Consider the following 18,895-nt stretch of genomic DNA (forward strand, 5'->3'; position numbering starts at 1 on the left):
TGGGGTGAGGTGGTATCTCAATGTTGTTTTGATTTGCATTTCTTTTATGGCTAGGGAGGTTGAGCATTTCTTCATGTGTCTATTGGCCATCCTTCTTTCTTCTTCAGAGAAGTTTCTCTTTAAGTCTTTAGCCCACTTATTATTGGGCAGTTGTTTCTTTGAGGATTTGTTGTTGGGGGATTTAATTTTTTCAAACTCTACTATAAAGCCATAGTAATCAAAACAGCTTGGTACTGGCACAAGAACAGACCTCAGGACCAATGGAATAGAATTGAAAACCCAGAAATGAACCTACAGACCTATAGCCATCTAATCTTTGATAAGGGAGCTAAAAAAATAGCATGGAAGAAAGACAGTCTCTTCAGTAAATGGTGCTGGCAAAATTGGTTAACTACTTGTAGAAAACTAAAGCTAGATCCTTATATATCACCCTGCACCAGAATCAACTCCAAATGGATCAAAGACCTCGGAGTCAAAGCAGACACTCTGAAAACATTACAGGATGGAATAGGAGAAACCCTAAGTCTCCTTGGCGCAGGCTGAAATTTTCTTAATAGAGACCCGGAAACACAACAAATCAAAGAAAGGTTGGACAAATGGGATTGCATGAAGTTGCAGAGCTTCTGCATGGCAAAGGACATAGCTAGCAAGATCAATAGAAAGCCCACGGATTGGGAGAAGATCTTCACTAGCCATACAATGGACAAGGGTCTCATATCTAAAATATACTTAGCATTTTATTCTTTAAGGAAATGTTTGTAGCCCAAATAGTGTCTGGCAAGTTACTTTCAACAAAGTAATACTAAATGCTAACTAGACAAAAGGAAAATCCAACACACTAAAAATAAGTCATAAAACCATAAATGTATTTGATTAATAGCCAGATACCACTATTGCTCATATACCAAATAAATGTTCTGAATGTTGAAGGACTTTTTTTTAGTTAGTCATGGGGCTTGAACTGGGCCTGGGAGCTGTCCCTGAGCTTTTCTTTTTGCTCAAAGTTGATGCTCTACCACTTTGAGCTACAGATCCATTTCCAGTTTCCTGGTGGTTAACTGGAGTTAAGAGTCTTATGGACTTTCCTGCCAGGACTGGCTTCAAACTGTGATCCTCAGATCTCAACTTTCTGAATAGCTATGATTACAGGCGTAAGCCACTAGCACCCAGCTTGTTTAATAACTTTTAATACATAGATCATAAAAAAATTTTAAGACAGGAAGTGAAAGTATGGCTCAAGTGGTAGAGTGCCAGCCTTGAGCAAAAACAGCCAACCAAGAGCACAAAAAAATTAAATTAAAAGTAACTAGCAAATAATAGAACCTTATAATTACATGTTTAAATGTAAAAAATTTTAGAACAATATATTAATCCATCATTTTTACTGAGGATAAATTGACTTAAAATTCAGCTTAATGGAAAGGATAATGTTATTTCAAAAAGCAATTAATCAGGGGCTAAGGATATAATTCAGTGGTAGAGTATGTTTAGCCTATTCAAGTCCAAACCCTGGTACACAAACAAAGAGTCTTGGTAAGTACTTAAAAATTAACAACAGTATTTCTTTGAAATAATGTTAACAGTAAGCTTTTAGCTTTACTTCTAGCAAAGCCTAAACATCTTTAGTATGTTTAATACATAAACTCACAGATAGTAAAATACTATCTTATAGGGTGCAAAACTTATTAATCTTCAAGTTCTCATACTCATCTTTTTCTTTTTGTAGTACAGGGATGGAATCTGGGCCAGGCACATACAAGACAAGTGTTCTATACTGGCTACATCTTAAGCCTTTCACACCCTAACAAGAGCAGGGTAAGAGGGGTAAGAGGAAAAGGGGGAAAAGGGAAGGAGGGTAGAGAGAGGGGGGAGAATAAAGGAGAGAGGGAAGGGTGAGGGAGGGAGAGAGAGAGATGGAGAGAAGAAGAGAGGGAGGGAGAGGGAGAGAGGGAGAGGGAAAGAGGAGGAGAGGGGGAGAGGGAGGGGAAGTGGGGGAGGAGAAAGATGGGGAGAGAGACAGAAAGAGAAACACAATACTCAGGAGGCTAAGAGGCAAAGATGGGGGATTTAATTTTTTGAGTTCTAAGAATATTTTAGATGAGACCCTTGTCCATTGTATGGCTAGTGAAGATCCTCTCCCAATCCATAGGCTTTCTATTGATCTTGCTAGCTATGTCCTTTGCCATGCAGAAGCTCTGCAGTTTCATGCAATCCAATTTGTCCAACCTTTCTTTGATTTTTTGTTTCTGGGTCTTTATTAAGAAAATTTGGAAAATTCTGGCCTGTGCCAAGGAGCTCTAGAATTTCTCCTAATCCTTATAATGTTTTCAGGGTGTCTGCTTTGACTTCGAGGTCTTTGATCCATTTGGAGTTGATTCTGGTGTAGGGTGATATATAAGAATCTAGCTTTAGTTTTCTACAAGTAGTTAACCAATTTTCCCAGCACCATTTACTGAAGAGGCTGTCTTTCTTCCATTCTATTTTTTTGGCTCCCTTATCGAAGATTAGGTGGCTATAGGTCTGTGGATTTATTTCTGGGTCCTCAGGTCTGCTCTTATACCAGTATCAAGCTGTTTTGATTACTATGGCTTTGTAGTAGAGTTTGAAGTTTGGTACTGATATTCCTCCAGCACTGTTCTTTCTGCTAAGAATTGTTTTTGCTATTTGGGGCCTTTTATTGTTCCATATGAATTTTGAGGTTGCTTCTTCTATTTCATTGAAGAATGAGGTTGGGATATTGATAGGTATCACATTGAATTTGTAGATAGCCTTTGGCAATATTGCCATTTTCACGATGTTAATCCTCCTAATCCAGGAGCCTGGGAGGTTTTCCACTTCCTTAGTTCTGCTTTAATTTCCTTTTTCAGGATTTTAAAGTTTTCATCATAGAGGCCCTTCACTTCTTTAGTTAATCCTCAAAGAAACAACTGCCTGATTGATAAGTGGGCTAAAGACTTAAAGAGAAATTTCTTTGATGAGGAAATAAGAATGGTCAATAGACACATGAAGAAATGCTCAACTTCTCTAGCCATAAAAGAAATGGAAATCAAAACAACATTGAGATTCCACCTCACCCCAGCAGTTAGAATCGCTATAATCAAGAAATCTAATAACAATAGATGTTGGAGGGGATGTGGCCAAAAGGGAACCCTACTGCATTGTTGGTGGGACTATAAACTTGTTCAACCACTCTGGAATGCAGTATGGAGGTTCCTCAAAAGACTCCACACAGCCAGGCATCAGCGGCTCACGCCTGTAATTAATCCTACCTACTCAGGTGGCTGAGATCTGAGGATTACAGTTCAAAGCCAGCCCTGGGAGGAAAGTCAAGTGAGAATCTTACCTCCAATAAACCACCAGAAAACCAGAAGTGGCGCTGTGGCTCAAGTGGTAGAGCGCTTGCCTTGTGCTGAAGAGCTGAGGGATAGTGCCCAAGCCCAGAGTTCAAGCCCCACGACCGACAGACCAAAAAAAAAAAAAAAAAGAATGGAAGTGGAGTCATGGCTCATAGTGGTAGAGTACTAACCTTGAGCAAAAAACTCAGGGACGATGCTCCAGCCCTGAATTCAAGTCCCATGGTCGGAAAAAAAATATTGCTTTAAAGTTTAATGAATGATTTTTTTAAGAAATGAGAAATCACCAAGTGCAGTGGCTCACTTCTGTAATCCTAGCTACTCGAGGCTGAGTTCTAAGAATCATGGTTTGAAGCCAGCCTAAGCAGTAAAGTCTGTGAGATTCTTATCTCCAATTAAGGACCAAAAAGCTAGAAGTGGAGTAGTGGGGTAAATGGTAGACTGCTAATTTTGAGCAAAAAAGCTCAGGGAGAATGCTCAACCCCTAAGTTCAAACCCCAGGACTGGCACCAAAAAGAGAAAAAGAGAGAGAGAGAAAGACAGTGTGAGAGAGAAAGAGACAGAGAGAAATCACAATATGTAAGCCTTTAAAAAGCAAATTCTCTTTTATCTTTAAATAACAAGCTATGCTAAAAACTAGAATATTCAATAAAATGTTACTCAAAACATCAAAGCATAATTCCAATGCATATAACAAGCAAAGAATTTTTCAAATCAATAATTCAATCTTTCCATATAATAAAATTGTAATTCATCAAGAAAGCCCCCAAATTACTTATTTATTAAGCTTTTAAAGATATTAATATAGTGTAAATCTAAATTAGAACAAAGCAGCTGTTATTCTATAAAATCAATCTTATTATTTTGTGATTGTTCTGAAATCAAAGGTCCTTCAATATAAAAAGAGAATGAACATAATAAATGAAAATATTCAAGATTTTAATAATTAGAGAAAATCATCACTTCCCAAATAAATATCTTTGGGACTATTTTCTACATTTTTCATAAAGCCAAAAAATAAGCACTGTCCAATTGTTCAGGTACTGTTGATTCTGAAGAAAGCTCACACATATAAGCTTTGCTATTGAAGTTTTTAAACAAATACCAACCCAGTGGCTGCCAAGACTTCGAATGGACAATGTATCCTGAACTCCCTGATAAAAATAAAAATAAAACAATAGTAAAAGTTTGTGAGTGGTTTCACAAGTCAATGAGGAAAAATAGTAGGGGCAAGTTTATAGGTTATTACAAACCAGATAAGGACGATGATGACTAGACCGGTGGGAATACCTGGCCCTTTCCGATTCTTCCTGAGAAAGGAGAAAATTCACGCAAAGTTAATCAATGAACAGACAGCTACTCCTCTGAACAAGGAAACAAGAATACTCAGCAGCATGGCAATATACATTTTTTAGAACAAGTATGTACAGACAGCTTCAAAAAGCACTTGCATGCTTTGGTTAGAAAGAAAGTAGAAATAATTCACAATGTTTTGTTTTTTTGCCGGTTGTGGGGCCTAAACTCTGGGTCTGGGCACTACCCCTCAGGTCTACAGCTCAAGACTAGCGCTCTACCACTTGAGCCACAGCACCACTTCCGGCTTTTTCTGCTTATGTGGTGCTGAGGAATCGAACCCAGGACCTCATGCATCCAAGGCAAGCACTCTACCACTGAGCTACCTTCCCAGCCCCTCACAATGTTTTTATTTTACCAGTTGTATGTATGGCTGAGCAATGATTGTATTTTATGTGTGTGTGTGTGTGTACATATATATATATATATATATATATATATATATATATATATATATCCATCCAAGAAGGTACAATATACCAAGATAAAAATAAACCATTATGCTTAACAGATATTGAGCTCCGCATTAAATGTAGATGCTTGGTACATTTGTAGACTGCCTGTCTAGCAAACACAAGGCCAAGTTCAAACCCCAATACAGCCAAAATAAAAGGTAAATGCTTATTTTGTAAAAAAAAAAAAAAAGCATTTTCAGCTTTTTATTGATTATTTATCATTATAGCTGAACACTAGATATAACATTAGCAAAGAAGTTTCTACTTGCCCAGCTGTTTTCAATTAAAATAACTTGTCTTTTTGCCTGCCTCTTCCTTCATGTGATGCTTCTCTCCCAACACCACAGACTGATACTTAGATAAGACTGTTTTACCAGTTATATATATTAGATCTTAGTCTGAAATAAAGCTCCAGACACACACAGATACTCTTTATTATCACACTACCAGGAATCTTAAGAGAAACCAGTACTCTAAAGGCTTCTAGTCCAGGTGCTAATAATACATGATAGAAAAGTCATGTTTAGCTGCTTCAGGTGTTGTGCTTATCTGAGCTGTCAAAGTCTTCAATTTTGTTCTCACAAGCCATTAGAGATCCCATGGCAACAACCAGCCACAGCCCTTAGCAACATGCTATGATGCATATGTCTTCCTTTCTCTGTGAATGTTAATTTATGCAAGGCAGGAAATGGTTACATTGTAATAGATGTATTTAAGAAAATTATATATTGCTACAAAAAAAGTTAAAATTTTGTGCTCATTAAAAAAAAAACTTTTTTTGTCCCACCGTTCTAGGAAGTTAATAGAACTACTAAGGAATGAGACTTAACTGTTGTTAATATAATACAACTACTAAGAGGGAATGCATATTTTGAGTTGGGCACCTGTGGCTCACACTTGTAATCCTAGCTACTCAAGAGGCTGAGATCTGAGGATCGCAGTTCAAAACCAGCCTGGGCAGGAAAGTCTGTGAAACTCTTATCTTCAATAAGCTACTCAGAAAAAGCTCCAACTGGCACTGTAGCTCAACTGGTAGAGTGCTAGCCTTAAGCAAAAGAAGCTCAGGGACAGCACCCCGATCCTGAGTTCAAGCCAAAAAGAAAAAAAAAGAAAAAGAACATAATTTTTATATATATATATATATATATATATATATATATATATATTTAAAGTTATGTAAGTTTGTTTAAAAAACAAAGACTGAGCCGGGTGCTGGTGGCTGACACCTAAAATCCTAGCTACTCAGGAGGCTAGATCTGAGGATCACAGTTCAAAGCCAGGCCCAGCAGGAAAGTCCATGAAACTCTCCAATAAACCACCAGAAAACCAGAAGTGGCACTGTGGCTCACGTGGTAGAGTGCTCACCTTGAGCTGAAGAGCTCAGGGACAGTGCCCAGGCCCAGGCCCAGGCCCGGCCCAGAGTTCAAGCTCTATGACTGACAAAAAAAAAAAAAAAAAGACTGAGAGCTTAACTAGTAAGTACAAAACCCTGAGTTCAAGCCCCAATACCACTAAAAAAAATTCTTGTGTTTAAAAAAAAATTCTAAATTAAAATACCTTATTAAATGCTGATATACATTAAACAGCTTTTAATTTCAATGTGAGTATTTGGCCTAAGAAGACTTCAGTAGACTACGGCAGTAAAATGTAAATTCCATGTGAGTCACCTAGCTGAAACAAGTCATAAATAAGCTGTCCAATAGCACTTTCTGTGACAACAGAAATATCCCTTATATGCGCTCTCTCTACTATGGTGCTCCACTAACTACATACGACTATTGAGCACTTGAAATGCTGGAAGTGCAACTGAGAAACTAAATTATATTTAATTTTAGTCAATTTTAATTTAATTATCTATACATGTTAATGTCTATCATTCTGAACAGAAATTTGAAAAATACATGTTCATGCAAAATAATAAATCAAGCTCAAAACCAATTTTTATTATGTTAGAAACACTCAAAAAAATATTTAATTAAAGGTCTCCAGTCCTAGCTGGGTTCATGCTGAAGCTGCTTATCTGCCTATTTCAGGCTCCCATCATTTCTAGGATAACGGATGTGCACTACTATACCTTTAGTTGAAAAGGGGGGTCTCATTTCTGTCCAGGCTGGCCTCAAATTACAATCCTCCCAATATAATCCTTCTATGTGGCTAATAAGAGAAATGACTGAACCACCACTAGGTTTCAAGTGATTTCTCTTACAGAAAATACTCTTAATGTATCATCAATAATATACTCCTGTTACATAAAACAAATTTTACTCCAAAGCAACATTTACATGAAGAATCACTTAATTTTAAGTTACCAAGCATCTTTTTCTCTTTCCTAAAATGTTATCATTATGACAACTATGACAAAATCTCAAATTTAAGCATTACCACTGTCATAAATATCTTAACCCTGGTTATTCCCTTCCTAGAGTAGCTCATGAGCTGCTTGTTCAACAGCAATTAAGACAAATGGTTCTTAACCTTTTGGGAATCTGGTAATAAAAATATTTGTGGAGATTTCCCCTAAAAAATAGATAATTTCAAATGTTTGCACAGATTTTAAGGTTTCATACTCTACTTCCTACATCTAGTCACATACTAAGTTCAAAATCCTGCAATTAGGTAAGAAATGTACCCATTATCCTGCCCATGTAATTGTAACCCCTCTGTACAGTATGTTCACAAATAAAATAAAATAAATTTTAAAAAAAATCCTGCAATTAGGAAGTTAAAGAACTTATCAACTTTGAAATAAGTTGATTCAAATTTAAGATTTATCCACAATAACATTCTATTAGTTTACAATTTGCTTTTATAGCTAAAAATTAGGTTGTGCTAGTAAAGGACTTATGAAGGAGTTGACAGAATTGAAATAGTAAGAGAAATGGATAACTTAGATCATCTCTATGGTCTCTGTTCCTTGGAGGTCTCTCTCTCTCTCTCCTCTCCCTCCCCCTTCCCTCTCTCTTTTTTTTCTTAATGGAAAGAAAGGCCAGGTACCCTATGGCTCACAACTGTAATTCTGAAGAACAGAAGAATTCAAGTTTGAAGCCTAATGGGGCAGAAAAGATCCTAAGGCCTTCTCAACCCATAGCCAGCCACAGGGAAATGAACCTGTTATCCGTGCTTCGTGAGAGGTGGAGAACTGGAGGACTGTGATTCTAGGCCAGCCCACAGAGAAAAGTCCACAAGATGTTAATTCAATAAAATAGACCAGGAAAGGTAAAATGTGCCTGTAATTCCATCTACAAGGGGGCATGGTGAAACATGCCTGTCATCCTAGCTATGAGTCCAAAAATAGGCAGACACACACTCGGGCAGGAAGTGAGACCTATCTTAAAAATAAGCAGCACAAAAAGGGCTCTTCTGACTCAGCAGTAGAACATCTTTCCAAAAAACAAAAGGCTGAGTTCAAACACGAGTACTACCAAAAAAATACAAAGGAGGAAGGATGAAGGGGAAGGTAGGAATTGAAGAAGAAAAGAATAAATCCATAAAAAGAAAACAACATATTTATTTACTCAATCTCTATCAGCAAGGGCTTCTGATCCCAACAGATGGGATGGATCCAAATTTGGAGTCCAAATGGATGGACTCCAAGTACACATTTGTACAATACAAGATAGATACACTCTGAACTTTAAGTTCACACAAGCCAAACACTCCTAGTTCACAAACTGTTAGTCAATATTTACTTCAAAATTACATTATTTCAGCAACTTATCACAACATGCAAGATAGGCATTCCTGGCCTACCAGCCACTTCTGAATCTGCCCCCATTTCCGGTCAAAGGAAGGATGAGAGGTCTATAAATGCAAAGGTTTCAGAAAATGGTTTTCAACATATTACATATTATAAAAAATTCTTAAATTTAGTAATACACATTTGCTCTAGAGAACAATGGTAGGTCACTCAAAGCCACACTTCTAAAATGTAGGGAAAGACTGGGCTAAGTATGTTCAATAATAAAAAGATACATTATTCTCTGAAATTTAGAAGACCACAAATAGAACCATCTCATTTACTTTTTATAAGTTAAAGACAATGGATGGCAACATTTACATTATAAGCCAAGAACTAAATTAAATATCTGAAACTATATTTAAGGTAAATACTTTAATGAGAAGTTTCAGGCCAAGTTAATGTTGGAAAGAAGGGAAAAAAGAGAGTATTTCACTTTTATCAGTCCAATTTCCATATATCTACTACTTAAACACTTTTGCTGCTTTCTGATAATAAAATATAATAAAAATCAATAAACTACAGAAAAGCATGAGGAAATTAAAACCAACAAAAGTATTAGTAGTAATCACTTCTTTCTAGTAGTTTTTGATCCTTTTTTAAATTTGTAAACATAAAATAGGGTTTTGTCTTCCATTTTCTTACATAAATATTTTTTTCTTTTTTTTTTTTTTTTTCGGTACTGGGGATCGAACCCAGGACGTTGCACTTGCTAGGCAAGCGCTTTGCCACTGAGCTATATCCCAGCCCACATAAATATTTTTTTACATTACTAAATATGCTTCAAAATTATAATAAGTTTCAGCTAAGCTGAAGTTCATTGTGATGTTCCTGCCTTGATTTGAACATATCCTATCAAGATTTCCCATTCAAAAATCCAGTTCTGCTTCACTCAAGCCAGAAAAGTCACAATATATATTGCCACACAGGAATGAAGGATTCACAGTGGGGAATGTAACATTGCAAGTGGAATTCATTTCATATCATAAACATGACAGTATACAAAGTATTCACAACAACACTTACCAAATTGTTAACCTGGGCACCAGTGGTTCACACCTGTAATCCTAGCTACTGAGGAGGCTGAACCTGACGATTGGGGTTCAAAGCCAGCCTGGGCAGGTAAGTATGTGAGAATCTTATCTCCAAATAATCTTAATCTCCAAGTAATCTCAATCTCTCTCTCCCTTCTCTCCCCCACCCTCTCTCTCTCTCACACACACACACACACACACACACACACACACACACGCACGCACGCACGCACACACGCACACATATGCATATCAGAAGTGGGCTGTGGTTCCAGTGGTAGAGCACTAGCCTCAAGCTGAAAACACTCAGGGAGAGTGCCCAGGCCCTGAATTCCAGCCCAGACCAGCAAAAAAACAAAACAAAACAAAACAAAACAAAAAAATAACCTCAAGTTGATCATTTTGAAGGAGGACAGCTGGAACTCAAGATTACAAGTTGAGGACTTTAGTTTTTGTGCCCTTGTTCAATCTTTCTATATTATTTAATATTTCATTCTTTTCATATACCATTTTTTAATTCCTTCCTCTCCTGTCTTCATAAAAACTAGTATATTTAAAAAGAAAAAGCAGCCAGGTGCTGATGGCTCACACCTGTAATCCTAACTACTCAGGAGGCTGAGATCTGAGGATTGCAGTTCAAAGCCAGTCCAGGCAGGAAAGTCCATGAGACTCTTACCTCCAACAAACCACCAGAAAACCAGAAGTGGTGCTGTGGCTCAAGTGGTAGAGTGCTAGCCTTGAGCTGAAGAGCTGAGGAACAGCATCCAGGCCCAGAATTCAAGCCCCATAACCAACAAGAAAGAAAGAGAGAAAGAGAGAGAAAGAGAAAGAGAGAAAGAAAAAAGAGACGGAAGGAAGGAAGGAAGGAAGGAAGGGAGGGAGGGCGAGTGAGCAAGCACATACTGGATCCCATATAGATCCAATGGCTTTCAGAGTAGAAATAGATGGTGCACTGAAAAAAAGACTTAGTTCATTCTGGGGATTTCCTTCCCACTCCCATTGTCTGTCAGTCTATCTCTCTGATGCACACATACATACACATACATACAAATTCAATAAACTGTATTCAATATAAATTTATATAGAATGCATATCGTATTATATAAATATCTACTTATGTAGTTTATATTCCATGTGTATATTATATGTAACTATATAGTATACATTTTTTAATTTTTATTTTTATTTCTTGTGCCAGTCATGAGGCCTGAACTCGGGCCCTGGGCACTGTCCTTGAGCTTTTTTTTCTTTTTTCTTTTGTCAGTTGTGGGGCTTGAACTCAGGGCCTCAGCTCTGCCCCTGAACTCTTTTTGCTCAAGGTTCTACCACTTTGAGCTACAGCACCACTTCCAGTTTTTAAGTAGTTAATTGGACATAAGAGTCTCACAGTGACTTTTCTGCCTAGTCTGGCTTCGACCCACAATCCTTAGATCTGTTTCTTGAGTAGCTAGGATAACAGGCATGAGCCACCAAAGCCTTATAGTATATATCTTATATTATATATAGAGAGATATAGATATATATGTGTATATATATGTATGTATATGTATCTATACATATATATGTATATATATAGTATATATCTTTACAATATTTTGCCATATCAGTAGTATAATCCAAATTCTAGGAAATTTAGGGTTATGCTAAGTAGTTTTGCTGTCTCTAAAACTACTTTAGCTAATATAAGTAAAGCATTTATAACAATGTAACAATTTATAACAAAATATATAGGAAGAATTTTATATATGTGTTCACTGTTATTTAAAATAAGCATTATGCGCCAGGCACTGGTGGGTCACACCTATAATCCTAGCTACTCAGGAGGCTGAGATCTGAGGATCACCGTTAAAAGCCAGTCCAGGCAGGAAAGTCTTGAGACTCTTATCTCTAATTAACCCCCAGAAAACCAGAAGTAGCACTGTGGCTCAAAGTGGTAGAACGCTAGCCTTGAGCAAAAAGAGCTCAGGGACAGTGCCCAGGTCCTGAGTTCAAGCCCCAAACCCAACTCAGAAAAAAAAACAAAAAATAAAAACAAGCATTACATTTACTTTGCTTTCCTACAGTGGCTTGTTAAAAGCCACCTATGAAGGTGTTTCCACAGATTCACATTGTAGACAGTATGGTTAGAGGGAGACATATATGGGATCACAGTTATTCCTCCACATTACCTCTTTTTGTTGTCGTTCCAGTTCTCTCATACGTATATCTCTTGCTTCTGCTCGGGCAGCCCGTTTTGCTGCTAGCCTTGCCTCCGCCTGAAAGTAATATAAAACTCAGCTTTACAAAACAAAACAATCTATATACTATATTTAAGGATAAGAAAACAAAATATAACTTCCAAAGGGGGATAAAGAGAAAAGATATCATACATTACTAAGTTTGACTGACTTTGTCAGCCAACTTCTACAACAAAATCTCAAATCTAGCCATTATCTCTAACTGCTTACCTTAACTATACATGTTACAGATTTACTTAGCTCATTACACACTGTTCTTTCTCCAGCATTTCTTTGCCAATCTATTCAAATATATAAGTTAGGGGCTGGGAAGGTGGCTCAGTGGTAGAGCACTTGCCTTGCATGCATGAGGCCCTGGGTTCGATTCCTCAGCACCACATAAGCAAAAAAGAAAAAAAACAGAAGTGGTGCTGTGGCTCAAGTGGTAGAGCGCTAGCCTTGAGCTGAAGAGCTGAGGGACAACGTCCAGGCCCAGAGTTCAGGCCCCACGACTGGACAAAAAAAACAATCAAATATATGTTAGAACCAGCTGGCATTTCATTTTGGGTATTGCCAATATTCAGCCTCCATATAATGTCAATTCTTTTGAGTATTTCTCAAACACCACTTATTCTAGGATTTCTCTGCTTTTTCCAATTCTTTTCTTTTTTCTTTCTTTTTTTTTTTAATTGTTTTTGTCGTCAGTGATGGGGCTTAAACTCTGAGCCTGGACACTGTTCCTTAGCATTTTCCATTCAAAGCTGGTGATCTATGACTTGAGCCATTGCTCCCCTTCCTTTCTCTGAAATGTTACCTCCTGTGATGATTTTCCCCATCCCTTCTTTCACAGAATAATGCTAGTAATAGTATATGTCTATGCCTCTATCATAGGTTTCTTACTTTGTATTAAAACTATATCCTGGGCTGGGAATGTGGCTTAGTGGTAGAGTACTTGCCTAACATGCTTAAAGCCCTGGGTTCGATTCCTCAGTACCACACAGACAGAAAAAGCCAGAAGTGGTGCAGTGGCTCAAGAGGTAGAGTGCTAGCTTTGAGCAAAAGAAGCTCAGGGACAGTGCCTAGTCCCTGAGTTCAAGCCCCAAGACTGGCAAAAAGAAAAAAGAAAAAGAAAATCCTTCTGCCATAATAACTTTCATGCTTTAGTGTGTACTAAAAAACAACAAACGAATTTCAGGCCATGAGCAGAGTATCAAATAAATAAAATGAGGAAATAACATGATGTACCACATAAAACATAAAAATCTTCTAACTCTAATTCAGATTACCCTCTGATGACAACAATATTGCTTTTTTTCCACATTGTTACATTTATGCCTAAATCTTATAACAAAAGAATCAGGCAATGTTTACAAGAGTCTATATATGTAATTGATTACTTAGGAGCTAAAAATACAGAGTAAGGTATTATATCGCTGCTCCAAAGCAGCTCACATGATAGAAAAAACACGTATTCTACATTTATCTCTTTTCTCTTTTCTGAATTTCTAAAATCACTAAACACTCATTCCTTCTAGATTTTCATCTCTTAATATTCTGCAATAGCTAGAATTACAGGCATGAGCCACCAGTGCCCAGCTTAGACTATGTTTTAACATCAAGAAATTTGAAATCAAAAAATTTTTTAACTGAATCACTAATAAATGGAGGTGTGGCTCAAGTGGTAGAATGTCAGCCTTGAGCAAATAAGCCAAGTGAGAATATGAGGCCCCAAGTTCAAGCCCCAGCTTCCTCTCCCCCCTCTGAAACACTCAAGAAAAACACTAATTCGAGTAGCTAGGACTCCGAATTTACTATGTTTAATTTTGTTCATCTTTCTATAACTCTCAGGCCAAGAGAAAGACTAACATAATATTTATTTTGTTACCATGATTTCCAAATTAACAAAAACTATTGCTTCATTTCCTAACAACTTCCTTTAATAAAAAAAATCTCAGATACCATTTTTCTTTTATTAAATCTTGTAACTTGTTTAAAGCTTTCAGTACTTGAAAACAAATATTTAAATTTTTCTGAACATAAATGCCAACATGTTAGTAGATAAAATGTAGAAATTTTGACTAGTCATTTCATGATGCCTGACAATTAGATCTTCCTTCTATTCAAAGACTTTTTGACAGCAAAAAAATATTCTTTTGGGATGAGAAAGGAAATGTAAAGTTAAAAACTGAGGTCTGAACACAAGCAAATAATATCAAACCAAAGGGGAAAATATAAGTCAAAGTTCTAGTAAAATAAATATAACAATAATGTCTTTTTTGGTAGCAAAAGGACTCTGTCAGCAATGACATCACATTTATGTTAAAGATAATCTGCTACCTGAATGCCTTTCCAAACAGTCATAGTTATAGCAATAATCATAACAGCAAAAGCTTTAGTCAAACAGACAAAACCAAGTCTTGGAACACAACATTCCTTCCTTCATTCCAAAAAAAAAAATCAAGAAACAGTGAAATAGCAGGAGTCACTTTGGCTACCTCAAACTAGTGACCAGAGCCAGGCTGTTCAGGGTTCCAGAGGACTGGAGATGGAGTTGTGTCTCAGCCACCTCTCCCACTTGCTCTACCTTAGATTGAGTGGGCAAAAGGAAAAGTCAGGAAAAGTCCTGTACTCAACAGGAGTTGGCTAAGGTCCTAAACTAATAACATTTGAAGAAAATATAAGTGACTAAAACTAGAACAAATATAGATTTTCTTTCAGAGGATTTGGCTAATAAATACCATGAGGAAAAAAATTTAACTAGATAGAAATGGAAAAAATCTTTTTGTTTTCTTTTTTGTCTTTAAAAGAGTTGACCAACTCCTAGAAACAAACCTAGTGGCTATCATGATCCCCATCTCTTTAACCATTTTAGGTATCACCATATTCCTGGCTTCATTTATCAAAACTCATACTGAACAATAAGTTCTGGAGGGCTGGGAATGTGGCTTAGTGGTAGAATGCTTGCCTAGCATGCAGGAAACCCTGGGTTAGATTTCTCAGTACCACATATATACAAAAAAGCCAGAAGTAGCACTGTGGCTCAAGTGGTAAGATTGTGCTAACCTTGAGCACAGAGAGGCTCAGGAATAGAGCCCTGGCCCTGTGTTCAAGCCCCAGGATTGGAAAAAAAAAAAAAAAGTCAGATAGTAAATATTGAAATATCAAAATGCTGAAACAGGATACAGGTTGACCCACTAACAATGAGAAGTACAAGTCACTATGTTGAAAACGAACTTTACAACTTCAGGGGCAGGGGAGGGAGGAGTTGGGGAGGTGGAGAGGGAAGGGATAGTAGGGGGAGAAACAAAGGAGGGGGTAACAATGCTCGATAGGAAATGTACTTATTAATGTACTCATGTAACTGTAACTCCTCTGTATAGTATCTTTACAATTATATATATATATATATATATATATATATATATATATATACACACACACACACACACACACACATATACATATTTCACGCCTGTAATCCTAGCTACTCAGGAGGTTGAGATCTGAGGATCGTGGTTCAAAGCCAGCCTGGGCAGGAAAGTCTATGAGACTCTTATCTCCAATAAACCACTAGAATACAGGAAGTGGCGCTGGGGCTCAAGCAGTAGAGCACTCGCCTTGAGCTGAAGAGCGTAGGGACAGCGCCCAAGCCCTGAGTTCAAGCCCCATGACAGACAAATAAATAAATAAACAAATTATATATATATATATATATATATATATATATATATATATATACACACAATAAGTTCTGGATTGCAAAAGAAGACTTTTTTATTGCACTGGTCTATAAGACCTTGTCAACAAGTTAAGCAGAAATACACACAAGTGCTACATACATTTTTTTCATAACTGAAAACAATGACTCCTGTCTCCTGTTAATGAAGTTTAAAGTACCAGCAGGGAGAGCACTTTTAAATTTTAAATAAGGGTAATTCTGTCTCTTGTGGAACTAACTTTTATAGACAAATCCAATGTCCACAGAACAAACTGAACTAAATATGTAAAATATTCAAAAAATGTTAGAAGTACAAAATATTCTAGATTTGACATTGAAATCCTGGAGCTCTTTAGGGCTCCTCCAAGAAATGATTTCCTCCAACTCTATCATTTTCCTCTCTAGTTGATTACATCCATACTTACCAAAATGAGCTGCATTATTTTTACATGTTAACAAGTTTCAAATGCTTACCTACAGCCTAAACTTTTCCTTTGAGCTCGCAAACCTCATTTTCAAAATCTTCATTTAGATATCTCATAGGCACCATACATAGATATATGCCGACATACATTGATAGTATTCCCTCCTCCATTCTAATGTTCCCTCTTATTCATTTAGATGTATAAGCCATCCCTCCTTTGCTATCAACCCTCCACTATCAACTTCTTACCTCTCTAATCTAATCACCATTATTGCCAGCACCCTACACAAGCCTCAATCATCTATGATCCATGACTCACTTCCTTGCAACTACTAATGCAATATACTCATACAACCTATATTAAGTTCCTTCTAAACTACAAATCAGACCACGTCACGCCTACATAAAACCTTAATGTTTCCTCATTGCTTTCAGTACACAGGTCAAAACCCTAAATAGAGTCTACATAAGGATTAAATTCATTTGAAGTGGATACATAGTAAGAACTATATAAAATACTAGCTATTGTTAGTCCTTTAGCTTTCCATACTTCTTCAGCCTCAAAAGCTTATCAAAAATTTTTATCCTCTAGCTGGAAAGCTCTTCTCAAAAAGTTTTATCCTGGCTGGAAAGCTCTTCCCTATATTAATAAACTCCATTTCCTTAAGTAGTTCATTCATCTTTCAAGAGCACATCAAAGGGTACTCAAAGATGCCTTTCCAAACCGCTCAAATATATCAAGTTCCTGTGGCATACTCTTTAATAAAACTTTGTACTCGTCTCCCAAAATACTTAACAGTTATAAATAAGCATATCTGTATTTCCTCGATTCTAAGAATGTTAGTGACTGTGACATTTTCAAAACAAAAAGAAATTACTTTATTAAATGTATTCAAAATTTGAGGAACTTGTCCATTGTGTAATTATTTGTTTGGTGGCTATTTCCCCTTCGAAATCTAAGTTCCACAAAGACAATGACTATGTTAATCTTGTTCACTCTGTATCCTTCAAATGTAGCAAAGCACTGCACAAAACAGTAGTTGTTGAGCTAATGAAATTTAAATTTTTTATAAAAAACTATATTCTAAAATGAAAGATGGTATTAATATTCATAATTATTGCTGTTTATTCTTTGTATTTTTAAAAACTCTTACCCTTGTCAAATTTTTATTCTTAATTTATCACAACCTAAAAAGTGAACTATTCAGACTAGTGAAATTACTATGGGAATACCATTAGCCCTGACAAACTTATGATTATTGCTTCATAAAGCTGTAATATAAGGGGAAACATCTTTTAAAATAAGTACAATTCTCTCCTCAGCCTGTTAAAATTTTGATTGTCTTAGATTACTAGAATGGCTATTATCTTCTGAGAAAACAAACTGAAATCTACCAAGTATGAACTAATATATGGACATATGAACAACAAAAAATGGACTGTTAGCTGATGGCTCAAATCTATAATCCTAGCTACTCAAAGGCTAGAACTGATAATCTAGGTTCAAAACCAACTGGGGTAGACAAATCTCAAAGCAAAAAAACCATAACTAGAAGTATGGCTTAAGTGGTAGAACACCAGATCCAAGTGGAAAAGGCTGAGCAAGAACTCAAGGTCCTGAGTTCAAGCCACACATATATACATACCCAAATATGGAATATCATTAAGCTATAAAAAATAATAATTTAAAAGAAAAAAAGAGTACTAGAAGCACATCATGTGGTAGAATATCTGCCTAGCAAGCATTGTGCCCTAAGTTCAAACCCCAATGCTGCCAAAGGAGTACTCATGGTACAGTATGGATGACTCTTGAAGTCATTACACTAAGTGAAATAAGCCTCACTTGAAAGATAAATATTGTGCAATATTATTTACATTAAACATCTAGGATATACTAGATGAAAGTTTACAAGGGGCTGAGAGAGGGAACAAGGAGAAGCTATGCTAAATGGCTGGAATTTCTGGGTGAGATAAAAAGATTTTTGAACCCAACAGTGATGATGATAACACAACAATATGAATGTAATTAAAGCCAATGAATTATACACTTAAAAAAGATGATCAGGGGCTGGGAAGGTGGCTCAGTGGTAGAGCGCTTGCCTTGCATGTATGAGGCCCTGGGTTCAATTCCTCAGCACCATATAAGCAGAAAAAAAAAAGCCGGAAGTGGCACTGTGACTCAAGTGGTAGAGCGCTAGCCTTGAGGTGAAGAGCTGAGGGACAGCGCCCAGGCCCAGAGTTCAGGCCCCACGACCAGACCACCCCCCCAATCAAAAAAAAAGATGATCAGTTTTATGTCAGACATTCATTCTTTAGATTTAAGATAATTGTCCAAACTCAACATTTCAATGACTTCCATTTGAAGTAATGTGCATAAAACATGTTTATTCCCAATTTCAGCTCTAACACAAAAAACTGTAATAATGCAGGCTTCAATGAAGACCATTTGCCCTTCAAAAGGTTTGATTTCTTTTCATAGGACTACTCAGCATAAATAATATTCACCAAAGTGACTGTGGTAAGGCAGCATGACTGGCTTTCATTCTTCCTCATCTTACTTCTCTGACAGAGAGGCTAACTGCCTTAATGTCCCCAATTTGACACAC

General features: G+C 36.8%; 1 protein-coding gene and 1 non-coding gene across 18 annotated transcripts in view; both read right to left on the reverse strand.

Annotated features, from left to right (window-relative positions):
- The window catches only part of Lrrfip2 (LRR binding FLII interacting protein 2), a 119,285-nt gene that overhangs the window by 67,668 nt on the left and 32,722 nt on the right, over window positions 1-18,895 (reverse strand). For 8 of the 17 annotated variants that reach the window (XM_070006607.1, XM_070006604.1, XM_070006601.1 and 5 more), the window contains exons 4-7: window positions 12,100-12,186; window positions 8,912-8,962; window positions 4,607-4,663; window positions 4,463-4,507 (exon numbers count right to left, since the gene is read on the reverse strand). In XM_070006607.1, the coding sequence (XP_069862708.1) occupies window positions 4,463-4,507; window positions 4,607-4,663; window positions 8,912-8,962; window positions 12,100-12,186 (240 nt within the window). The remainder of the gene's footprint in view (window positions 1-4,462; window positions 4,508-4,606; window positions 4,664-8,911; window positions 8,963-12,099; window positions 12,187-18,895) is intronic. The other 9 variants (XM_070006609.1, XM_070006613.1, XM_070006612.1 and 6 more) reach the window with 2 other exon arrangements.
- Window positions 5,666-5,797, reverse strand: LOC138817375 (small nucleolar RNA SNORA44). Its single transcript, XR_011368832.1, has one exon. It is a non-coding gene; the product is annotated as a small nucleolar RNA SNORA44 (small nucleolar RNA).

Source organism: Dipodomys merriami, unplaced genomic scaffold, assembly GCF_024711535.1.
Source record: "Dipodomys merriami isolate MVZ:Mamm:240054 unplaced genomic scaffold, mDipMer1.0.p SCAF_7, whole genome shotgun sequence".
NCBI classification, from domain to species: domain Eukaryota; kingdom Metazoa; phylum Chordata; class Mammalia; order Rodentia; family Heteromyidae; genus Dipodomys; species Dipodomys merriami.